At 32.6% G+C, this 21,480-nt stretch overlaps 3 protein-coding genes and 1 long non-coding RNA gene across 4 annotated transcripts; 1 reads left to right on the top strand and 3 right to left on the bottom strand.

The window, feature by feature from the left end:
• Positions 1-1,331: 1,331 nt before the first annotated feature.
• On the bottom strand, positions 1,332-3,044 carry LOC110707774 (MLP-like protein 43). The gene is made up of 2 exons (XM_021885823.1): positions 2,810-3,044; positions 1,332-1,957 (listed from the first exon to the last, which is right to left on the bottom strand). Exons 1-2 carry the CDS (start codon positions 2,997-2,999, stop codon positions 1,680-1,682), a joined length of 468 nt encoding a protein of 155 aa, XP_021741515.1. The 5' UTR covers positions 3,000-3,044; the 3' UTR covers positions 1,332-1,679.
• A 3,249-nt stretch (positions 3,045-6,293) lies between these two features.
• LOC110707773 (MLP-like protein 34) lies at positions 6,294-7,286 on the bottom strand. Its single transcript, XM_021885822.1, has 2 exons — positions 7,055-7,286; positions 6,294-6,764 (listed from the first exon to the last, which is right to left on the bottom strand). Exons 1-2 carry the CDS (start codon positions 7,242-7,244, stop codon positions 6,490-6,492), a joined length of 465 nt encoding a protein of 154 aa, XP_021741514.1. The 5' UTR covers positions 7,245-7,286; the 3' UTR covers positions 6,294-6,489.
• Positions 7,287-12,530: 5,244 nt separating this feature from the next.
• LOC110707632 lies at positions 12,531-14,797 on the bottom strand. Its single transcript, XR_002508574.1, has 3 exons — positions 14,546-14,797; positions 13,079-13,174; positions 12,531-12,988 (listed from the first exon to the last, which is right to left on the bottom strand). It is a non-coding gene; the product is annotated as an uncharacterized LOC110707632 (long non-coding RNA).
• A 1,979-nt stretch (positions 14,798-16,776) lies between these two features.
• LOC110707772 (chloroplast processing peptidase-like) lies at positions 16,777-21,223 on the top strand. The gene is made up of 5 exons (XM_021885821.1): positions 16,777-17,389; positions 19,794-19,931; positions 20,333-20,419; positions 20,515-20,582; positions 20,674-21,223. Exons 1-5 carry the CDS (start codon positions 16,877-16,879, stop codon positions 20,804-20,806), a joined length of 939 nt encoding a protein of 312 aa, XP_021741513.1. The 5' UTR covers positions 16,777-16,876; the 3' UTR covers positions 20,807-21,223.
• The last annotated feature ends 257 nt before the right edge of the window (positions 21,224-21,480 follow it).

Here is a 21,480-nt window from a genome sequence, read left to right as displayed (position 1 = left end):
CTCTTAACCAAAAAAAATAAAAACTGGCATCGTGACAAAAAGGCTGGTTTGTAACTTGATATCATCCATGGCCTATTTATGGCCATATATGAAAAACTATAAAATCAAGTGTATCATGTTAAACAAGTACTAGTAGTAATGTAGTTCAGAATTGTAGTAGGCTACAATGATAAGAGAATTGCGAGCCAAGGATAACCCCGCAATCACAAACTACGCATTAATTATTCCATCCGTTTGATTATATAGATTTATGTATATGTACCACATCAATCCAATTAACGGATTAGTCGATTAATTACTAATTAGGGAGATGAATGATACAATAATTCTACTAATGAGATAAGATGTTTCATGAGCAATTACATGTTATAGATATAATGGGAATGCCACACACTAGGAGATACAACTGCAAAAGCTGATGGAATGGAAGAGCTAATGACTTGACGAATCGTGAAGAATGGATATGATCGCACTGCTATTACATCTCATTATTTTGCTCCCCGTCTGCAAATCCTTCATAGAAAGCCCATCCACACTTCAAGCCCAACAGGCTCTTGTGTGTGAGGGGGATGTGATAGAGTATAAATCATATTCCTGGGCCTCAACTATTAGTTTAACCTTTCGGTTGAGTTGGTCCATTAACATAGTATCAATAGCTAACGTGACGTAAAAGTCACGGGTTCGAATCTCATCGATCCACCCCTCCATTTAAAGTGGAATATTAAAATTTGGTGATACTCTGTACACTACAAAAGTCTAATTACTTTTTCGTGATGGTCTTTTAGCTTAGCTTGTCATGATAAAAAATATACTCAACTTCATACAAAAGACTCAATCCATCTAGCTAATTGATATGTTGTCATGTTAACTTTTGCGTTAGAAAGGAAGTCAGGCGCGACAAGATAAGATAATATGTGAAAAAATTAATCAATTAAACTATTAAAGTGACATCGTGTTTTTAGCCTTAATCATGGGGCCTAATTTATAATCTAAAGTTGACCTCTTAACCAAAAAAAATAAGAAGTGACATCGTGACAAAAAAGCTGGTTTGTAACTTGATATCATCCATGGCCTATGTATGGCCTTATACACGCTAAACAAGTACTAATAGTAATGTAGTTTAGAATTGCAGTAGGCTACAATGATAAGAGAATTGCGAGCTAAGCATAACCCCGCAATCATAAATTGCGCATTAATTATTCCATCCGTTTGATTATATAGATTTATGTATATGTAGTTATGTACCACATCAATCCAATTAATGGATTAGTTGATTAATTACTAATTAGGGAGATGAATGATATTATAATTTCTACGGATGAAAAAAGATATTTCATGAGCAATTACATGATAGATATAATATAACAATGCAAATACAGATAACACATATATGATCAAAGTTAGTCTGCTTTGACCATTAAATCTAGAATTAACATATTACAAACACGCATAATTTCTGGCCATTCATACATTGAGCTTGATCATGATACAAGCCTTATTTAGCTTTAAGCTTAATGCAAACTACAAAAACCAATAAAGCATATGACTTCTTACAACATTATTATTAGAAGCAATTACACAATAAAAGGTAGAACAAGACATAAAGAACATGCATCATAATAGGAAGAGTACGTTACGCTACACAGCGTGACACTTTAAGTAGTACAAGCTAAGCTTGTTTACTTCTTTACACCATGGTGATGATCGTCGATGTCTTTGGCTGCATTGAGCAAAGAATCGATGAGGGCGGTTGGTTCAGGGATACCAGGATGGAGTTTCTCGTACTCCATCGTCCACTTCACTATGCTGGTATCTTTGTCCTTAGGTATCACTTGGCATATGCCAGTAATGGTCTTATACTCATCCAAGAGATCGCCTTCAATAACTCGTTGCCTCACCAACTTTTTCTCCTTGTCTATTTCTTCAATTATATTCTTTGCTACAAGAGGTTTTCCGCCTATATTTGAACATAAACATTAATTAAAAGAAATGTAAGTGAATCAGCTAGTTCAGGCTTCATTAGACGACAATCCCTAGCTAGAAAGGAGTCATTGAAATAGATAGAGCTGATAAGTTAATTGAAAATAATAAGGTAGCTAATATAATCCTCTTAAGTCCCAGTATAAATTTAAGGCTATTTACCCTTTAGAGTTTAGGCGACCCTAATTAGGGCCAAAATCGGCATGTTGATATTAAAGCTTCGGCTCCTAAAGCTTAGTCATTTAGTGATATGATATTCAAACGATCACTTGATTAAATTAGAAGAGTGATGGTTACAAAAAATATATAGGAATATAACTTTAGCTCAAATATATTATTCCAGCTTATTCCTTCAATTTTTGTAATTAAAAAATAATTTCAATCTAATAGAATTATAGACAAATAAAAGGACAATCCAAATCGAGAACATATATAGCTACATTGAGTAATACTAAGTACTCTGTAGTCCATATACTCCCTCCGCCCGCAATTATCTGCAACATTTACCTAAAATGGGTGCTCTATATTATTTGCAACAAATTTTTTTCTTTCCTTTTTGGGTAATATTTAACTATCAATTACCTACTATTACCCACTTTGTTGGTTAGTGGTCCCCTCCACCATCACCCACTAACTAAAACCCACTCAAAACAAAAATTAAGTGGGACCACTCCTTTTCCCTCCATTTTCAACCTTAATTAAACCCACCAAAGCTCAATTAAAACTCCCCTAAAAGTTTTGTCTAGGAGTCCGAAATATTGTCCTTTGTTGCAGATAACCTCGGGCGGAGGGAGTATATTATATATTATATAAATACTACAATACGTACCAGTTTTGTACTTCCAAACGATGATAGAGCCAGGCTTACCAAGCTCGCCCTCATGCAAGTCACAACTTTGAACAAAATGAGGGGCAGCATGGGATACATGATGAGGTCTACTCTCATATATCTCATGGTACACATCTGCAGCTCCAGCTCTAATCTCAATTTCACCCTCAAGTTTACGTTTAAGACCCATAATTATTGTTAATTAAATTTGTTTATTGCAATATTTACATATCAATATATCATATCATTTTATAGGGAAACATTTCTATTTAGATGATCAGGTCTGCATGAATAATCACGTGAATTCTGCTTTCTCAAGAAATTTATATTTTATTAGTCCCACCATATAATTATTGAGATAAATATATTTTTAATCGTCATCATTAGATATTATAGATATCTTCTTTAAAACTACTCTCCCAACGCAATTATTGATGCAATCATAATGTACCTAATTCGCCATTTATTTTTATTTTATTAATTTTTTTTTTTTTTTTTTTTTTTTTGGTGTTTAGAGAGCCACAAGGGTGGGTGATGAGAATTGATCCCAAGATCACCTGAAATCGGGAGGGGAGCTCTAACCATTTGAGCTATCCCTCACTCTCAATTCGCCATTTATGGATGCTTATATTTTTATTTTTTTAAATATTGAGTAGTAAAATCAATCCATTAATAAATATACAACATCTTCAAAAGATATTCGAATTTAACAAATACATAAATTGAAACAAAAAGAATTCTTTCATATAAACTACGATCGTCTACGTAGAACTTGCACCGTGAAACATCTCCCGCTTACATCACTGGAATCTACCGTCTTTTTGGAGAGACAATTTAACGATCTGTTGTATCCTTAAGGATGATTTTTACCTGATTTATTTTAATTTACGATCCTGCGTAATTCTTTACCAATGAAACAAATTTACAACAATCCATCAAAACAAACATCAAATCCTCCTCAAAAGAAGAGAACAAATAAAAACTTTGTTTTCGAATGAGAAAGATCATATCCTCCTTAAAAATGAAGAAAAACCTTTTCTTTCGAGGGAGAACGAAAAGATCCTCCTATTAGAGGAAGGTTTATCATAAACCTAAAATCAAAGAGAAAAAAAGACAAGAAATCGAATCGAACCGATAATCATTAAAATCGAACTGAAATCGACGCGTAAGATACTTAAACCGATTTCAAACCGAACCGAAACCGAACTGTCAAACCGTTTTGACATTACTAGAAATATGTGATTAATATAGAAAGTTTATCATATTAGAGGAAGTTTATCATAAACCTAAATCAAAGAGAAAAGAAGACAAGAAAAAAAGATTGGGGGCTTTTTACCGATAAAAATCGATGAAAGCCCCTTTAAAATTTATCTACATTTTTAAAAATCCCCAAAATCTATTAATTAATTAAATAAATTTAATGTGTTAGTTAGTTGTCCCCAACGATTTAATGTTTCTGCAGAGTTGTAGAGAGATATATGGTGGGTGGTTATCTATCATAATAAGGGCGTAGAAATTAAATGAGCAGGACAACAATGAATAAGATGAGGAGCGACATGATAATATAAACATGTAATTAAGGGTCCATCCTCCATCTCCTGCATGCATGTTCTCCTACATGTATTAGACCACCGATCATTCGGCAGAGCAAAAACATGAGCATCATTGTTCTCTATGTGCGCCTTGCCATTAGCAATACCACGAGAACGTTCCTCAGGCACGGTCCAACGTGGTCGGAGGTTGCTGGGACAGTAAATTAGCTCTCACAGCAGCATACTTATCATCAATGCCAATTAAAAATTGGTGCAACTTTTCTTCCTCTCGATCAAGTTCATATTTAGCCGCAACATTGCAAGCACAAAGCCCACATTCACAGCCATAAGGGGGCTTGAGACGATTAAGATCATCAAATAAACCCATCAAAGTGGTAAAATAATCCCCAACCGTCATAGTCTTCGTCTGTTTGCAATTAGTGATTGCAGTTCGTAATTGCTGGAGACGAGGTCCGCTAGCCACACAAAACCTCTTCTCCAAATAGTCCCAAAGCTTCTTTGCTTCGTCAAAGTAAGGGATAGAGGCTGCAAGATTAGCATCAATGGCTCGCAACATCCACGACACCAACATCGAATTAACCGTTTCCCAGTCAAGCAGCTTCTTCTCCTCACTCGGTTTGGAGATTGTGCCATCAACAAACCCATACTTCCGCCTTGATTTCAAGGATAGTATAATCGCGCGAGACCAAGCAAGGTAGTTTTCACCGTTGCGGACCTCATGAGTGATCAAATTCCCTGGTTGATCTCCGGCGCCAAGGTAGAAAGGAGAGGACAGATCAATCTTGCCGTCTCTACCCATCACAATTAGAGGGAAAAAAAATTTAAAGTTTTAGGTTTTAGGTTTTAGATCCTATATCATGTTAGGAATGAATTTTATGTGTTTTGTATTACTGTAGAGAAGAGTATATTAATACAATCTACATTGGGTCTAACAACACATACCCCAAAGAACTAACTATACATAATACAATTAACGGACTAAATAAATATTTATATATATACGGCCTAACAATGCACTTCCTCTCATCTCACCTTCATTTAATTTAAATGTAATCAATATAATTGAATTGCATTTTTTTTTTTTTTTTTAAAAAAATAGATTGAATTGGTTTTCAATCCGAACATTTAATTTACCAATTCTACAATACAAATTCTTAAATGGATCTGGTTCACACAAATTTATTGTGGACCACTAACATTAGAGATACTAGGATTGTTTTATTGATAAAAAAAAAGGTCACTACATTAAAATAAAGGTTATTATAATTGAAATATAAGCGATTGCGACATTATAAAAGCTATAAGAGGTTAATTTTTTGGGATATAAACAGAAATAACATTAAAAGTCACACAAGTTTTAACAAAGGTTACAATGTTAAAAAATAAGGACACTATGTTAAAATTACGGTCACTATGTTCCAAATAACGTTAGTTCTGCGTGTATATAAATCTTAGGTCCACAATAATATTATCGTGGATCAAGTCCACGCAAAAATTTCTATTATGACATAGACCCACCTAATTGAAATATGTGATTAATATAGAAAGTTTATGGATAAGTCCAACTAATGCAAACTATCTCAAATCACTCATATAGTCATATATGGCCTTTTCTCTAAAAACTTGGTAAGAGGAATAGTATTACAGCCCATAGTACAATACGAGTACCATTTTTCGGGATTATGTTTCATTAAACTTCTCAATTTCTCTTCACAAAATAAATGTTATCACTTCAGTATATACTTAAATTAAGTACTGTACACAATTATTATATATACCTTTTATTTTTTCACATTTTGGACATTATTGTAATTATGCGTGCCTTTCTTAATGTTGATTGTTAAATATAGTATATTTTTTTATTTTTGTACAAAAAGGGTTTATAATAATATAAAACATGACATATATTTCGCAGACATTTACAATGCATATAACAAAAACAGCTTAGAACACAATATATTAATAATACAAGGATAATCAAGGATTGAATACATGCATGCATGCCTTATTTTGTAGCAATATTTCTCACAATTAACATTAATACTAATAACTTTTGCATGGAAAGCATGCTACTTACAATATTTTTATAAACATGGCGTATGTAATAACATAATTAACTTAATATGTTTACTTTTGGCCATGGTGATGATCATCGACGTGTTTGATAGCATCAAGCCATGAGTCGAGCAGAGCAGATGGTTCAGGGACATCGGGATGCTTCTTTTCATACTCTAAAGTCCATTTAACTATGTTGCTTTCTTCATCCTTGGGTATCACCTGGCTTGCTCCATAGAAGGTCTTATAATCATCCAAGAGATCGCCTTCGATCACTTGGTATTTCACATACTTCTTCTCCTCATCAACCTCTTTAAGTACAGTCTTTGCCTTTTGAGGCTTCCCAGCTAAAACCACAATAGTTATAAATTACATTTTAGTACTTTGTGAAACTATATGTACATAAAAATCACTAAAAACGATTTATACTTTAAATCTTAAACGTTTTATCAGGACTAAATAATTGAACTAATCTATACAAAAAAAAAGGAAAAAAAAAATTAGTACTTTGTGAAACTATATATATCAAAATCACTATAATAAACGGCCTATATATTAAATCTTAAACATTTTATCAAGACTAAATTGAAACATTAAAAAGAAGTACTCCGTATTAAATTATTGGAAGAGAAGTTACCTAAAGTGTAGTTCCAAGTATGTGTAGAGCCAACTTTGCCATGTTCACCCTCGTGCAAGTCAACGGCTTGCACAAAATGAGAGGCAGCATTAGAAAGGTGATGAAGTTTATTCTTAAGTGTGTCATGGTGGGCATCTGCACCAGTTGCTCTAATCTCAACTTCACCCTCAAGCTTACGTAAACCACTCATGTTTTCTCACTACTTTACTCGAGATGTTTATGCCCACAACATATTATACGAGTAGCTATTTATAGAACGTAACGTACGAGATCATCGAGATATTACGTATGCGACAAGTCCAAATATTATGTTCCACAATTTGTACGCGTGTTTCTCATATACTCTTGTATTACACTGTGTGTGTGAAAATGACATCCAAGGTCGCGAAATTTGGCAATACTCCTTTCTATAAATATCTAACTATTTCATAAAACATAACCAACTCCATACAAAAGACCCAAACCAACTCTTATGACTCAACTAAAATCGCAAACAAACATGATACCTACAATTGGCTTTCGCGGCGGGATTTTTTCGTCGTGATTAGCTTTTACGAAGGAAAAGTATTCTACGACTGTCTCCTTCTAGGACGGGCTTGCGATGGAAAATCAAGCCATATATGGTCTTTTAGACTTTTATGATGGGTTTAGAAAGAATTTAACGTCGTGAATGAGTTCTTATCATGTAGTTTAGTGTTTTTTTTTTAAAAGAGAAAAGGTTCTATAAGCTAAAACCTCTCGCTTGTCAACCTAGTTCAAATGACTGAATGAGTAGGATGAATTCTTTAGGGAGAGGGATCGGGCAAAGAAGCATCGCATTCCCTCCTATTTTCGTATTAAAACATCACCCTAGGCTGCTAACTAAGATTATGGGAAAGTAAGGGAATTCGTCCACCCCAAAGTGCTTTCTTGTATAGTAGAATTTGATTTCACAATATCATGGTTCTAAGATACAAATCTTTCTATTAGGTCAAATATTAATATTCTCAGTTAGCAATATTCGTTAATTTATTTTATAAACATATCGGACCACTTTACACAAAGCAAGTACTTTTGATTTTCAAAATTATTTGGTGAAAGGGGAGCTTGTGGGTGCTAATATTGATTATTGGTGTTGTACACTTGCAGTTGTACATAACCTTTATTAAAAGTATAACAGTTGTACTGGACATGACAACGCGCGATAATAAATAATAATGTAGCACTTCCAGATATCCCAATATACGAAGTAGACTTGACAACAATAATATGAACCAAAATCGATTCGATTTGAGCTAATAAAAAATAAAATAAATGTGACTTAAATTAATTTATTTTCAAATATAAAATCAATTGGCCTTGTAATTGATATGAATAAATTCAAACCTAAATAGACTTTACATTCCTAAATCCGAACCAAATAAATGACCTAGAGCAATTGCCTGCTGATGGGAGATATGACTTCAACTACATTGCAGAACGAGGAGATTGTTAATTGTTAGAGATATGAGATATCAGAAAATATATGTGTGATATATTTTTCGTATGATCTTATTAGGAGAATAATATATTTAGGTTTATTTTATGTTAAGATATTATTTAGAGAATATATCTTTAGGATTATTTATGATTATAGTAGTATATCTTTTAGGAATATTGTTTCTTATCTTATGAGCGTAGGTATTGTATAAATACTTTACCTATTGATGAATAATAAACAAGTCATTCAATTCTCTCTTCACCCTAATTTGTCATGGTATCTGAGCCAGATTAAATTAAAGTCCTATGTACTTATGTAGTAAGAAAGACAACTAGCACACAAATAAAGCGAAATTTCATAAAAACAAAAAAAATGACTAGCACACAAATAGATGAAATTTCATTCTAAAATCATATAATAATTGTCTAATACTCCCTCTGTCCCTTAGTTTTTGCCTCATTTGACTTTTTACGGTCTCCAAGACATGTCTTCAAACGCATATATCTCCATTTTTATACGCGTAAAAATTACTACCTTTGTTTTTTTATATGTGCAACTTTGAAATATTTTATGTCTCACAAATATTTCTCAAAGTTGCACATAAGAAAAATCGGAGGTAGTATAAAAATTTGATATTAATAAACTTTACAATAAGACAATTCTAACAAAATCCCACATGAATATATTATCACTTATAAATCAACGAGAATTCATGGTCAAAGTTTATAAAAATTTGACCCATATTTTTGCAAAGGGGCAAAAATTAAGGGACGAAGGAAGTATGAGGCAGGAGTATATTATAACAATATTAATGATTTCTAATGTTGTACCAAAGAGTGGTTGGGTTGAAAAGACTAATTGTGCACTAATATCCATACAAATTATGGTATGGCCCCATGATTTTCCTCAAATTTCACCATCACCATTTTACGCCCACATGCATGGACAGTCATCATTTGGCTTAAATCATTGGTTCATAATACGACAATAGTATCAATATCGTTGATCAATAATACTTTAATACGAACTGTGATGGTCTTTACAATAATTCTTTGATGTAATTTTTTTTTTTTTTATGTTCTACTCACTTAGATAAACAATTTGAAAAATATTAAAATTTAAGTAGATGTAAGATAAAGTATTAAGTATAAGAGATAATAGACAAAGTAAGAGAGATCAAGTAAAAAAGGGGATGTGCAAGAAAAAGAAAAAAAAAAACACCTAAGTAGGAGTGAGGTGTGAAATAATGTAATTATTATATTGTAAAAGGGGTAATCAAATAGAATGAACCAAGTAAATGAGAAAACGATAAAAGAATTAAAACAGAAAGTGAATAGAACAAAAAGAACAAAGGGATTATTATATCCAAAACTGAAGTAAAATTAAACTTATATTTGAAATCAAGTAATTAATAGATATACATCATTAGTCCCTAATCACGCTTAAGTGGGAGCTTAAGGCATTATTAAACTATGATTTTAGCACAAATGGTAGCTTCAAAAAAGCGAAAGTGTTTTTAGAGGTACCGTACCGATCATGATTTATCCTTGTATATTTCTCTAATTTTAATTTTTTTTAGTTGATATGTTTTCCTTGTTACATTTGTCAATGTACAAGTTCAATGATTAATATTTTTAATTAACAATAGGTAAAAAAAAAAAAATTGTAAAAGTTGATATTATAAAAATACTAGTTTAGATCCCGTGCCATGCACGGTTATTGTGAAAGTTATTATTAATCAGTTTGACAATATTTAAGAAAACATCTTATACGTATCACTAATTACAGTTTTATGAAAACTATTGTTTACACAAAGGAGCAAAATACACCCAAAAGTGTTTCTTGCTCAATTGATAATTAAATGAACAATATTTATCAAAATGAGTAAAAAGTAATTTCGGTATACATTGTACCCAAGTAAATATAAGAATCTCTGTCACTTTTCTCAATTTAACTTTTGCATAATTTACATACACCACATTGACTAATATTTGTGATATATACATAAATTTAAATATAGTCATGTAGATACTACCGTCTCAATGCATGTGTGGTTTTCATTCAATTACAAAATAGAGGGGTATAATGTTTCATACTTCAAACCTTATCTCACACAATAATAAATAAAAAAAATTAGAACATGCAGGAGAAAAAAATTGGCAAGTGGAAATCGCACTATGAAGTCATACTTGTTTTAATCAAATTAAATATTGGTTCTTGTCATATTTGTTAAAATTAACAATTTATTTAGAGTTTCCATAATTATAACAGGAAATAAATGGGAGGGGAAAAAATATATTGAAATAAATTATTTTGGCAAGCAAAATTTGCTCTTTAGTATAAAGTTAATGTTACATAATTAGATAAATATTTAGGTAAATCATAACAATGATAATTTTTCTTGTAGTACAAAATGTCACTAGATATGTTAAATTTGATTACGGAGTTTTTTTTTTTTTAGTTGTCAATCTTGTATGTTTAAAGATACCGAATATACTAAATCTTTTATTTTAAGTAATTATTATATTAATAAAAAATAGTCATTATTTTAGTATAAGATCTTTTTAAAATATGCTTTTTTAAAATAAATAAATAAGGACACACTAAGAGATGACATGTGTCATTGCTGGTGTGTTTTTTAGTATATAGTTATTGATTAATTGAGATAATTCTAAGAAGATCACACATAGTTAGGCCTTGTTTGGTTCACCTTATTTTTACTGATCTGATCTGGTCTGGTCTGATCTGGTCTAATCTGATCTGGTCTGATCTGACCAAACTTTGACCTTAAGTTTACGATAATCTATAAGGAAAAAATATATCAATTGGGATCTTGTTAGATTTGTAATAATGTGTAGTTTATTAATATGTAATTTTCACAATTTTTTCATTACGAAATTAAGAATATTAGGGATAAAAAACCGCACATAAAACGATGTTCTGATCTGAACTTGTTTTTTTCTGATCTGAACTTATTTTTTTTTATTTGAACTTATTTTTTCTGAAATAAGTAAAATTAAGCTGAACTAAACAAGGTCTTACTCCGTATGTTTTATATCACAACTATAGATCACAAAAGCTAAACTTAAAATTTGTGAATAGCCTATTAAAAAGTCAAATTAAATCAGCTAAAAAATACGAAGAAGATTTTAAAAGCGGAGGGAGTACTAATAATATTTTCTTTGTGAACAAAAAAGTTATCTCCTACATAAGAATCGTTATCACAACGAACTCTTTAATAAGTTTTCACAGTTTGTTCGTTCGCTCATTCGAGGATTAAAAAAATTGACGATAATAATTATAAATTATAACATTTTCATCATCATCAATTACCATATAGTAATGCATGATTTGTGCACCCGAGAGCACTATGCACATGGTGCACCTGGTTAAATAAAAAAAAGGCGGAATGAACATTTAGATGTTTGAAAAAAAGCATATAAGTTTTTGAAAAAGAACATGTTTTTGTTCAATAAAGAACATGCACTATTAAAAAACATAAAGACATTACAAAAAGAACATGATAAAACTTTATTAAAATTTTATGAAAGTTACGCATTAACAAAATTTTTTTTTACCAAAGATATCATTTCCCCAAAAATAGTTTTTTCTCTCTCCAAAAATTCATCTTTCCATAATAATTTTAGTTTTCTCTCTCTAAAATATTTTCAACTAAAAAAAAATTCAAGATTTCATTTTCATTTCAAATTAAATTTCAAAATTCAAAATAACATATGTTAAAAAACATAAGTTATAATGTAAAGAACATATAATTCATACCCGAAAAACACACTGATCAAACTCAAAGAACATAGGATGATAAAATAAATGATATATGATAATTCAAAAAAGAATTTGTGCGTCACTCGTTACCTCAAAGAACATACGAGCCAAATTCAAAGAACATACTTTGTATAATTGAAACCCAAAAAACACGTTTAATCAACATATATATGTTAAAGAAAATAAGTATAAAAGAATATATTATCAAACATATATGGGTATGTTATTTATCAAACGCAATATGTTCTTTATTAAACAATCGTATGCTCTTTCTGTCTTTTGTGTGCACCATGCACAAGGTGCACCCGAGTGTACTATCCTATTTTCAACCATGTAGAGGTACATAATATTTAATGATATACGGATTATGTATATAACACATGCGAAAAGCCTAAAAGTGGTTCCATCAAAATGTAAATGGACATCTGATCTTATTACATTATTTTTTTATTTTTTTTTTACAATCTTATTACATTCTTAAACTTGGAAGTACACACACAATTTCGTTACCATTGTTACCAGCGCGCCAATGTAGTTCATATAATTAAACTTCCTTAATTAGCATTCATTATTATTACGTACCATCGTTATTGCCACCCTACGACCTACGTACCAAAAGACATAATTACTGGCTATTGGATCAACGTCTTCTCCTCGTCAATCTCTTTAATTTGCTACCATAGGCTTCCCACCTAAATAATTAATTAGACTTAATGAATTCGGTTACCAATTCTTGTAGAGTGAAAGCATAGAGAAGGGAAAGGGACGGAAGAAGGGATTACCGAGAGGAGGAAAGAAGTGGGCTTGCACTCAATTAAAAATATGTAGTACATCATATATCAATAGGTCTTAGCTGCATTATGGTGCAGCCAGGATAGCTGCATCACGTCATATAAAATAAACATTTAGTAAAACAATATGAACAGAAAAAAAAAATGAACATTCAGTAATAAAAAAGAACACGTAAAAAATGAATATTTAGTACTGAAAAATTAAAAAAATGTTTAAAAAATGATTATCATATTTTTAAAAATTATCGTATAATCATATAATTGCTAGACCACAGCCTTAAAAATGAACATTTAGTAAAAAAAAATTATGAACTCGTAAAAAAATGGACATTTAGTAATAAAAAATGAACACGTAAAAATGAATATTTAGTAATAAAAAGTGAACACGTCAAAAAAATTATGAACATTTAGTATATTAAAAATGAACATATTCATCATACAATTATAGAATGGCTTGACCATACCAAATAAAATGAACATTTTATAAAAATGTATGAACACATTAATTAAATAAAATGAACATTTAGTATAATAAAATGAACACGTCAAAAATTTATGTACATTTAGTATATTAAAAATGAACACGATTTTCATATATTCATATAGGTTAAAGTTCATTGTATATAATTATTAACGAATATTAAAGATAAAATTATTCGTTAAATATGTTCAATTTTAATATACTAAATGTTCATTTTTAGTGTACTAAATGTTTATTTTGTACTAAATGTTCAATTTTAAAATACCACGTGTTTATTTTTTTCCAAAAAGAATACACAAGTTCGATTGTAATTATTTTAACTCTAAAAATTCGAATATCCACCTTAAATCTAATCTTGGTTCATCATAAAGACAATAATTATCGATCTATATCATGATAAATTAGAAATCACAAATGTTAAATTGATAAAAATCAAAAATTTCATAAAATTCACATACTAAGTTATTATAAGGAAAGGGGAAAAAGATGAGAGAGAAACTTTCAAAATGAGAAGACAATAGAAGAGAGAGAGAAAATTAATAGAGGTTAGAAAGAAGAAGAGAGATAATTAAGATATAAGGAAAGAATTAAAGAAATGTATCTTCATTTTTTATGTACTGTATGTTCATATATATAGTTGGTGCAGCAGTATGTAGCTAAGAATTTGCGATCATATATTGGGCCGAAACTTGATTTTTAATACCTTTTTTTTTTTTTTTTTGTATTTGTATTTGATACCTACAAGTGTAAATAAGTCATACGATCCACCTCCCTCCTTGAAAAATTAATCATACTTTGTGGGTTTATAGTATGGATTTAGAAATTGATTTTATCTAGCTAACAAACATCAAAATAGATTCTACGCATTTCAAATCCATAAATCATACCTAAAATCTACAAGCCAAATGCATATTCATTGTAATAAAATTACCTAAAGACTTGATGCATATAATTAAGAGAGAAAGATAATGATTTACCTAAAGTATTGTTCCAAAGATGTTTTCATGCAAGTCAACGCCGTGCATAAAATGAGAAGCCACAGTGGAATATATGAATTTTATTGTACATTAAACATGTCATATGGTGGGCATCTGCACCAGTTTCTCCGATCTCAAGTTTACGTGCTCACACTATCTCACTATAACATGTTTAACGAAAATCCCACTTACACAACTCAAATGTACATATTACATCATTTACATAATTACATGCATCTTTTTTCGTAAGTGTGCCTATAGAGTACTAGATTCGTTTCACTTTTAAGAGAGGAGATATGGTGTAATTAAAAAATGTGTCCCACATGGTGGTGGCGAAAATTATAATTAAATAGAGGAAAAATTATAGAGTACATGCAATAGTTGATAGGAAGTTGTTACTAGAAACAAATTGACATTGAGTACAAATATATGATTATTAATATTCTAGTCAGTAGAATATGGAGATCCTTATAAACATGATTATTATTATTAAAATTATTAAATACTAAACTAATTATGTTTAAAATTTTATGAATTCTTTTTTTAAAAAAATCTAATATCATATCATATCATACCCCTCTCTCTCTCTCTCTCTCTCTCTCTCTCTCTCTATATATATATATATATATATATATATATATATATAAAGCCGGTCTCGCACCCAGGCCACGAGACAGCAACACTTGGCATTTTAGATATTCGTTAAGTGTCGTGCCACGTAGGCGAAAATTATGTATTATTGTTACACATATGATGCTAAGTATGAATAGATTTTTTAAGATAAAATCGTTGTATAGAGTTTTATTGTCAATATACTTCTAATATTTCATATATACAAAATTAGTTATAACTTCTAATAAATATCCCATAACTCGATTATATTCCATCGTAAAGTTCATTTTGAAAAGTTATTTGAAGGTGAGATTGTTTTGAAAAGAAGTGGTAAAAGTGGAATTGTTCTTTTCCATTTTTCCTAAGTCAAATACCACATAAGCAAAATTGGCGAATGGGATTTTAAAGTTTAAATTAATTAAATATAGGATATTGACTTTTGAGATTATGAATAATTTTATCTAAATATATAACGAATGAGAGAAAATTCACAATTTATTTTAAAATAAAAATATAAATGATATATACTATGTATAATGAATAAAATAACAAATTTATCACACTAATACAATAAGGAGCCGTTTGGTTTGCAGGGGGTAATCGGAATGGAATGAACAAAGGGAAATAAAGAGAATGGAATGAAAAACCTTTCCAAGTAGTATGTTGTTTGTTTTTAAAAAAAATCAAAGGAATGGAGTCACCAGTCCACCACCACACCACCACCACACAGTCACACAAACACCTCATTCCTTCAAATTTCCAGCCATCACTCACTCAGCCAGCCCACCACTCAGCCACCACCTAGTCACACTCGCCGCCCCTAGTCGCACCTCCCCCACCCATCCCCGCCGTTCCTCGCCGTCCAAAAACCCCACCTTCCCCCCGAAACCTTCCCCTACCGTCCTCTTCTTCCTCCTCCTCCCTGTAAAAACCCTAGAAACCTAAAAACCTTATCGATTTTCGACCACCTCACCCAAACACCTTATCGATTTTCGACCACCTCACCCACGAAACCCTCACTGTCGAGTCCCTCTTGCCGGCCACACGTCCCCACCCACGAAAATGTCCATCCACAACCACCCCACCTACGAAACCAACGAAAATCCTCCCTTTCGATGGTAGGTGGGTGGTTTTCGGGGGTAGGGGAAGGGTTTTTGGGCGGCGAAGAAGAAGGTAAGGTGCGGCAAGAGTAGCTGAGCGGTGGGCGGTGATGGTCGGGGAAGGGGCGGCGATGGCGGTGGAGGTGCGACTGGTTGGCAGTTGGGTGGTGGGGATAAGGTAAAAGGGTGGTGGGCCTGGTGGCTAGTGTGTGTGTGGTGGTGGAGGGGTGGCCAAGGAAAGGGAATGCAAAAGGTAGGGGGGGTGGGGAATGACTTTAGAACAATTTTGGATAAACCCAAAAATAAAAATGGAGAATGGGAATGACAAAACATGCAAAACAAACACTTACAAAGGGAATCGTTCTCATTCCCTTTTCTCATTACAGCGAACCAAATTACCCCTAAATATTTATTTTAATAAATATAAACAAACCGTGCATCATACGGGTTGACGTGGTAAAATAAAATTATAAGAAGTTTAATTGGTAAAAAACAATCTCGGATTTTCTAAGGTAATAAAAATAAAAATTCTACGTGACAAATAATATTTTTTTTTTTTTAATGGGATGAGAAATAATGGTCGTAGCGGCTAAAATTCACAAATCGGGGATTCGTCAAGATGTCATCTCTACACCTTCTCCCTTCAATCTCATCCATCTCCTATTCAAACCCCACCTCAGATAAATTCCCCAAATCCACCAAAAACCCTAATTTCATCATCTTCAATCTTCATCCCATCTCAAAATCCCTTCAATTCAACAAAACCCAATTCAATTCCTTCCTCAAAACCCCCAATTCTCTCTCCTTCAACCCTCTAAAACCCTGGAACAGTCTAATTTGCAGGAGTCTCAAAGAGTCCCAAGATGACACCAAAACAATTGTACAACCCAAAAGTGGCGGAGGAGACGGCGGTGATGGTGGCGGAGATGGTGACGGAGATGACGGAAAGAAGGGGGATTCCTCTGGTTTGTTGCCTGAGTGGTTGAATTTTACTTCTGATGATGCGAAAACTGTTTTTGCTGCGCTTGCAATTTCGCTTGCTTTTAGGTCGTTTATTGCTGAGCCCAGATATATTCCTTCTTTGTCAATGTATCCTACATTTGATGTTGGGGATCGACTTGTTGCTGAAAAGGTGAGATTTTCACTGTATTTTTTCTGGGCTTTAAGTTTTTATTTTGTTTTATTATTCTTAGAATTTGGGTGCTTTTGTTGTTTAATTAATTGTTTATACTGTTTTTGAGCTTCCCTGAGTTATATTAGTTTGTTTTCTTATGTTATTTTTATCTGTGGAGGTCCAAATTAAACATTTTACTAGCTTGATCGTGTGGGGATGAGTATTGTGGAGGAGTTTGTAAATTTGTTAAGGGGATTTTGGTTTTGCTAATTAGTTCTGATAGAATTAAAGGGTTAAAGGGTGTTAAAGTGAATTCAGCTGTGTTGTTTGAACTTCTAATACTGCATTGAAGCTGTAGTGCAAGACCTAGAAGTTAGCATTTGACATCAAGAGATGAGAATTGAGTGAAATTGCACTTTCTTAGGACAAGAATATACGAAGTACTTCGTAGTAAAGTTTGTTTGAGGAACAGTGTGGGATTCCCAAAGTGCTGAAGCTCCTACCTTGATTAATTACTTATGCTCATTGATCTTATATAGTTATATTTGGTTAACAGAAATGAGAAATGTAATCACAGGAACAGGGGATTGTGAAAATACACGTTTTATAAAAAATTAGGAAAAGTAGAATTGTGGAAAACTCAAGCTGAAAATCTTTAATGTTAACTAGAAATATCAATTTATTTTGTGTGTTATTAGAAAATAATACAAAAAGGTATTACAGCTAATTCTGTTTACGGAGTACTAAAAGAGAGATTCTTTCTGGGAGTTTAAAGATCCATCAGACTGAAGTACTTGCTGGTCGTCTAAACAAGTTTCCGCAGAGTTTCTTGGAGTTTCCTAGTTTCCCTAATGGAAAATGTTATCTTCAAGAAAATTGTTCGCATAGCCATCCAAAATATAATTTACTTTTTGGCAGTTGTGCAAGACCAAGAGGTAAGCGTAAAGTTTAAAATCAAGGGATTGGAATTTTGTGAAACTATACTATAATAAAAAAGAGCGTGTAAAGAATTTTTGAAGGACGTAGTGGGATTTCCATGAGCTGAAGCTTCTACCTTGATTAGTTACTTATGCCCCAGCGACTTTGCATTTGGTTTACAGAAATAAAATGTGAAAGCATAAGAACAGGTAATTTTGCAGAGTTTCTTCGAGTCTTTTAATTTCCCAAATGGAAAATGTGATCATCAAGAAAGTTTATGTGCAATGGCTGTCCAAACTACTCGTATATTTTACTACTACCTCTGTCCTACAAGGATTAGGTTAAAGCTTAAGTGATAAGGAAGCTTGCTGGATACTTCCTAGTATTATGGTCACTTGGCCTTAGAGAGGTCTTAATGCCACTGTTGATGCTTCATGGTGGATATTTGTAACCTTCCTTGAGATTGTTTTGGCATTTTGATTTGGAACTTATGGTAATGGTAGAACCTTTTGAGGTGACCCCCCTTTTGATCCAGGGTTGGAATAAGGATAGAACCAAGATCATTGTATATTTTGGTTAAGTAATCAAGTGTATTTGTATCCCGCTAGATCACCACCTGCTAACCTGACTTAGCTTGGTACAGAGATTGGGGAAGGAAAAGGGAGGTTGGTAGAGAGGGACTGAAAGAAGTTCTGAATGATCTTGCTTGGCTACTGGCACTGCTGGATCAGCAGACTAGTATGGGATCAGGTGAAAGTCAGTTAGGCCTCATGGAAAAAGAGAGAATTTTTTTTTGGCAAGGGTGGATGACGTTAGGTAGGGGAGAGGGGAAGAATGTGAGGTTGGTTGCTAGGTGGAGTGGTTAAGTTGTCCAAGAGAGAATTTAATATACTACTTAATGTCTTTAAGAATAATTAATTATATGTATATCACACTGATCTCCCATATCTTTTCACTTATTCTTCAGGGTTGCTTATTTGCTTCTCATCAATTTTCCTCTTTATTGCCTTAAGCGTTAAATGAGCTTAACCCCAGTACCTCACCATAGTCACTGAAGAATTTAATACAAAACTAGAGTGTAGGTCTCATAGATGGCTACTGACTATGATATGTGCGTAGTTTGTAATTTTAGGTGTTAATTTTCCATGTTAGCTTATAAATATAATAAGAAAGGAGTTTCGTGTGAGGGACGATGAATCAAGCTTAAGAAAATGGTTCCTGTTGGAGTCATTATATCTTAAAATAATACATGTATCAGTTTAATGCCGCTGTTTAGTTACTTTGTCAATCTAATCTTGTTAAATTAAGGGTTTTTTTGTCTCCAATTATCTATAGTATGTTTGTCATTAACTCTTTTATAGTTTTATTTGGTCGGGCTATGAGTCTGTAAATTTTTGTACGTCTCATATTTTACTTGTGCTGCTAGTTTTTGAATTTTACATTCCAAGCTTCCTCATTATGCAATTATCATAGTATAATTGATGTTTGTTTTAGAGATTTTCAGGTGTCATACTATTTTCGGAAGCCTTGTCCCAATGACATTGTAATTTTCAAAAGCCCGCCAGTTCTTCAAGATGTTGGCTATACTGATGATGATGTTTTCATCAAAAGAGTGGTTGCTAAGGCTGGTGATACTGTTGAGGTATGGGTCAGTCTTTAGCTCGGTATTAGTGTTTTTATAAAGGTGAAAATTTGTCCTAAAAAAATATATACTGTATATGACTTGAAAAAGAACAAATTGCTTATACCTGATAATCAATCTATGGCCAGAGAGAACAAATATAAATATGAACATGTATTTTAGCCATTCTTCCAACATGTTCTTTCCTGCCTTCAGGAAGGGGTCGAGGTAGATGGGAATAAAATTTATTAGACATTTCTTAAATCAATATCATAGTTGTGAAAGGAGACTAAGTGTGTGTGTGTGTGTTTATTTTAATCCCGAATTTAATATTGCCCTCCATGTTGAATATGTGCAAGAAAAGACTGCATTTCTGCAAATAATGTTAAGTTCTGTTCTCATTTTAAAACTATTGACTGCAGGTGAAGGATGGAAAGTTAATTGTAAATGGTGTTGTAAAGGATGAAGGATACATATACGAATCTCCCAAGTACAACATGACCCCAATAGTAGGTCTTTTTTTTTAATATGCTTGACAATTTTTGCCTTCTAACGAGTGCAAACTGATTCTCTGCCTGTGTTTGGTTATATTCGATATGTGCAGCGTGTGCCAGAGAACTCAGTTTTTGTGATGGGTGACAACCGCAATAACAGCTATGATTCCCATGTCTGGTAACAGCTATGATACTGTATTGTCAAGTATGTGAATTTCATTGCTGCAAGTCGTCTGTAATATTGCTGATATGTTGCTGGATTTGGTCAGGGGTCCACTTCCTGCCAAGAACATTATTGGAAGATCAGTCTTCCGATATTGGCCTCCTAATAGGATAGGGAGTACAGTTCTTCCAGAAGGCTGTGCTATTGAAAAGCTGGAGAGCCCTTCGCCATCATCATAGAGAGCAATTTCTCTTATTATAAGCCAAAATTGTTCTGAATGGTTCAGCAATTCATTTTGCTATCGGACGGTTGGACCATCCACCTTCTTCAGCCTCCAGAGGCATTGGTTTTTGACAGCTTTGTATGGCAGAAGTAGTGGTGTTTGCTGGTCACACTTTGGAGGCCCCATTGGTTGCTTCTTGTCTAAATGCGAGCAACGATAGAATCCTTTGGATTAGAAGATCATCTAGATAATTTGACTCTGCAGTTGATCTCTTGAATTCATTTCAGTGAATCTGTATCAAGTGTCTCATAGAAGCTGTTATCATGTTCAGTTTTACACTTTTGTTTGATAATGTAAAATTTTGAATCAACTAATGATTGTATTTAGTTGAATTATTTCTACTGACTTCAATCTAAGTTAATACTTTATTGAAGGTGGAACACTCTTGTTATGCCGCATTGGTCCTTGTGTCATGACCTTAGCCAGGCACAACTTTCAGGCTTTGTGTTATGTCTCAATTGAAACCTCAGCCCGCGCCAAAAGCTAAGCTTGTGTCGACTCACATTCTTCGTTAAGGGTTCTTGTGAATGCAATTATGGTGTAACCGAAAAAAGACAAGGGATTTACATCTTTTGAAACAACGGAACAATCAAAATATTCATATAGTTCAAGGCATCATCATTTACATTG

The sequence above is a fragment of the Chenopodium quinoa genome, unplaced genomic scaffold, assembly GCF_001683475.1.
Source record: "Chenopodium quinoa cultivar QQ74 unplaced genomic scaffold, ASM168347v1, whole genome shotgun sequence".
NCBI classification, from domain to species: Eukaryota; Viridiplantae; Streptophyta; class Magnoliopsida; order Caryophyllales; family Amaranthaceae; genus Chenopodium; species Chenopodium quinoa.
Note: the sequence above shows the minus strand (reverse complement) of the source record. Positions and strands in the feature narration are given on the sequence as shown.

Coding starts and splice junctions, on each gene's coding strand:
- LOC110707773 (XM_021885822.1), bottom strand. CDS start 7,244: ATGAGTGGTTTACGTAAGCTTGAGGGTGAAGTTGAGATTAGAGCAACT. Junction 6,765..7,054: donor TACTTGGAACTACACTTTAG/GTAACTTCTCTT, acceptor TTGTGGTTTTAG/CTGGGAAGCCTCAAAAGGCA.
- LOC110707774 (XM_021885823.1), bottom strand. CDS start 2,999: ATGGGTCTTAAACGTAAACTTGAGGGTGAAATTGAGATTAGAGCTGGA. Junction 1,958..2,809: donor CGTTTGGAAGTACAAAACTG/GTACGTATTGTA, acceptor GTTCAAATATAG/GCGGAAAACCTCTTGTAGCA.
- LOC110707772 (XM_021885821.1), top strand. CDS start 16,877: ATGTCATCTCTACACCTTCTCCCTTCAATCTCATCCATCTCCTATTCA. Junction 17,390..19,793: donor ATCGACTTGTTGCTGAAAAG/GTGAGATTTTCA, acceptor AGAGATTTTCAG/GTGTCATACTATTTTCGGAA. Junction 20,420..20,514: donor AGTACAACATGACCCCAATA/GTAGGTCTTTTT, acceptor CGATATGTGCAG/CGTGTGCCAGAGAACTCAGT.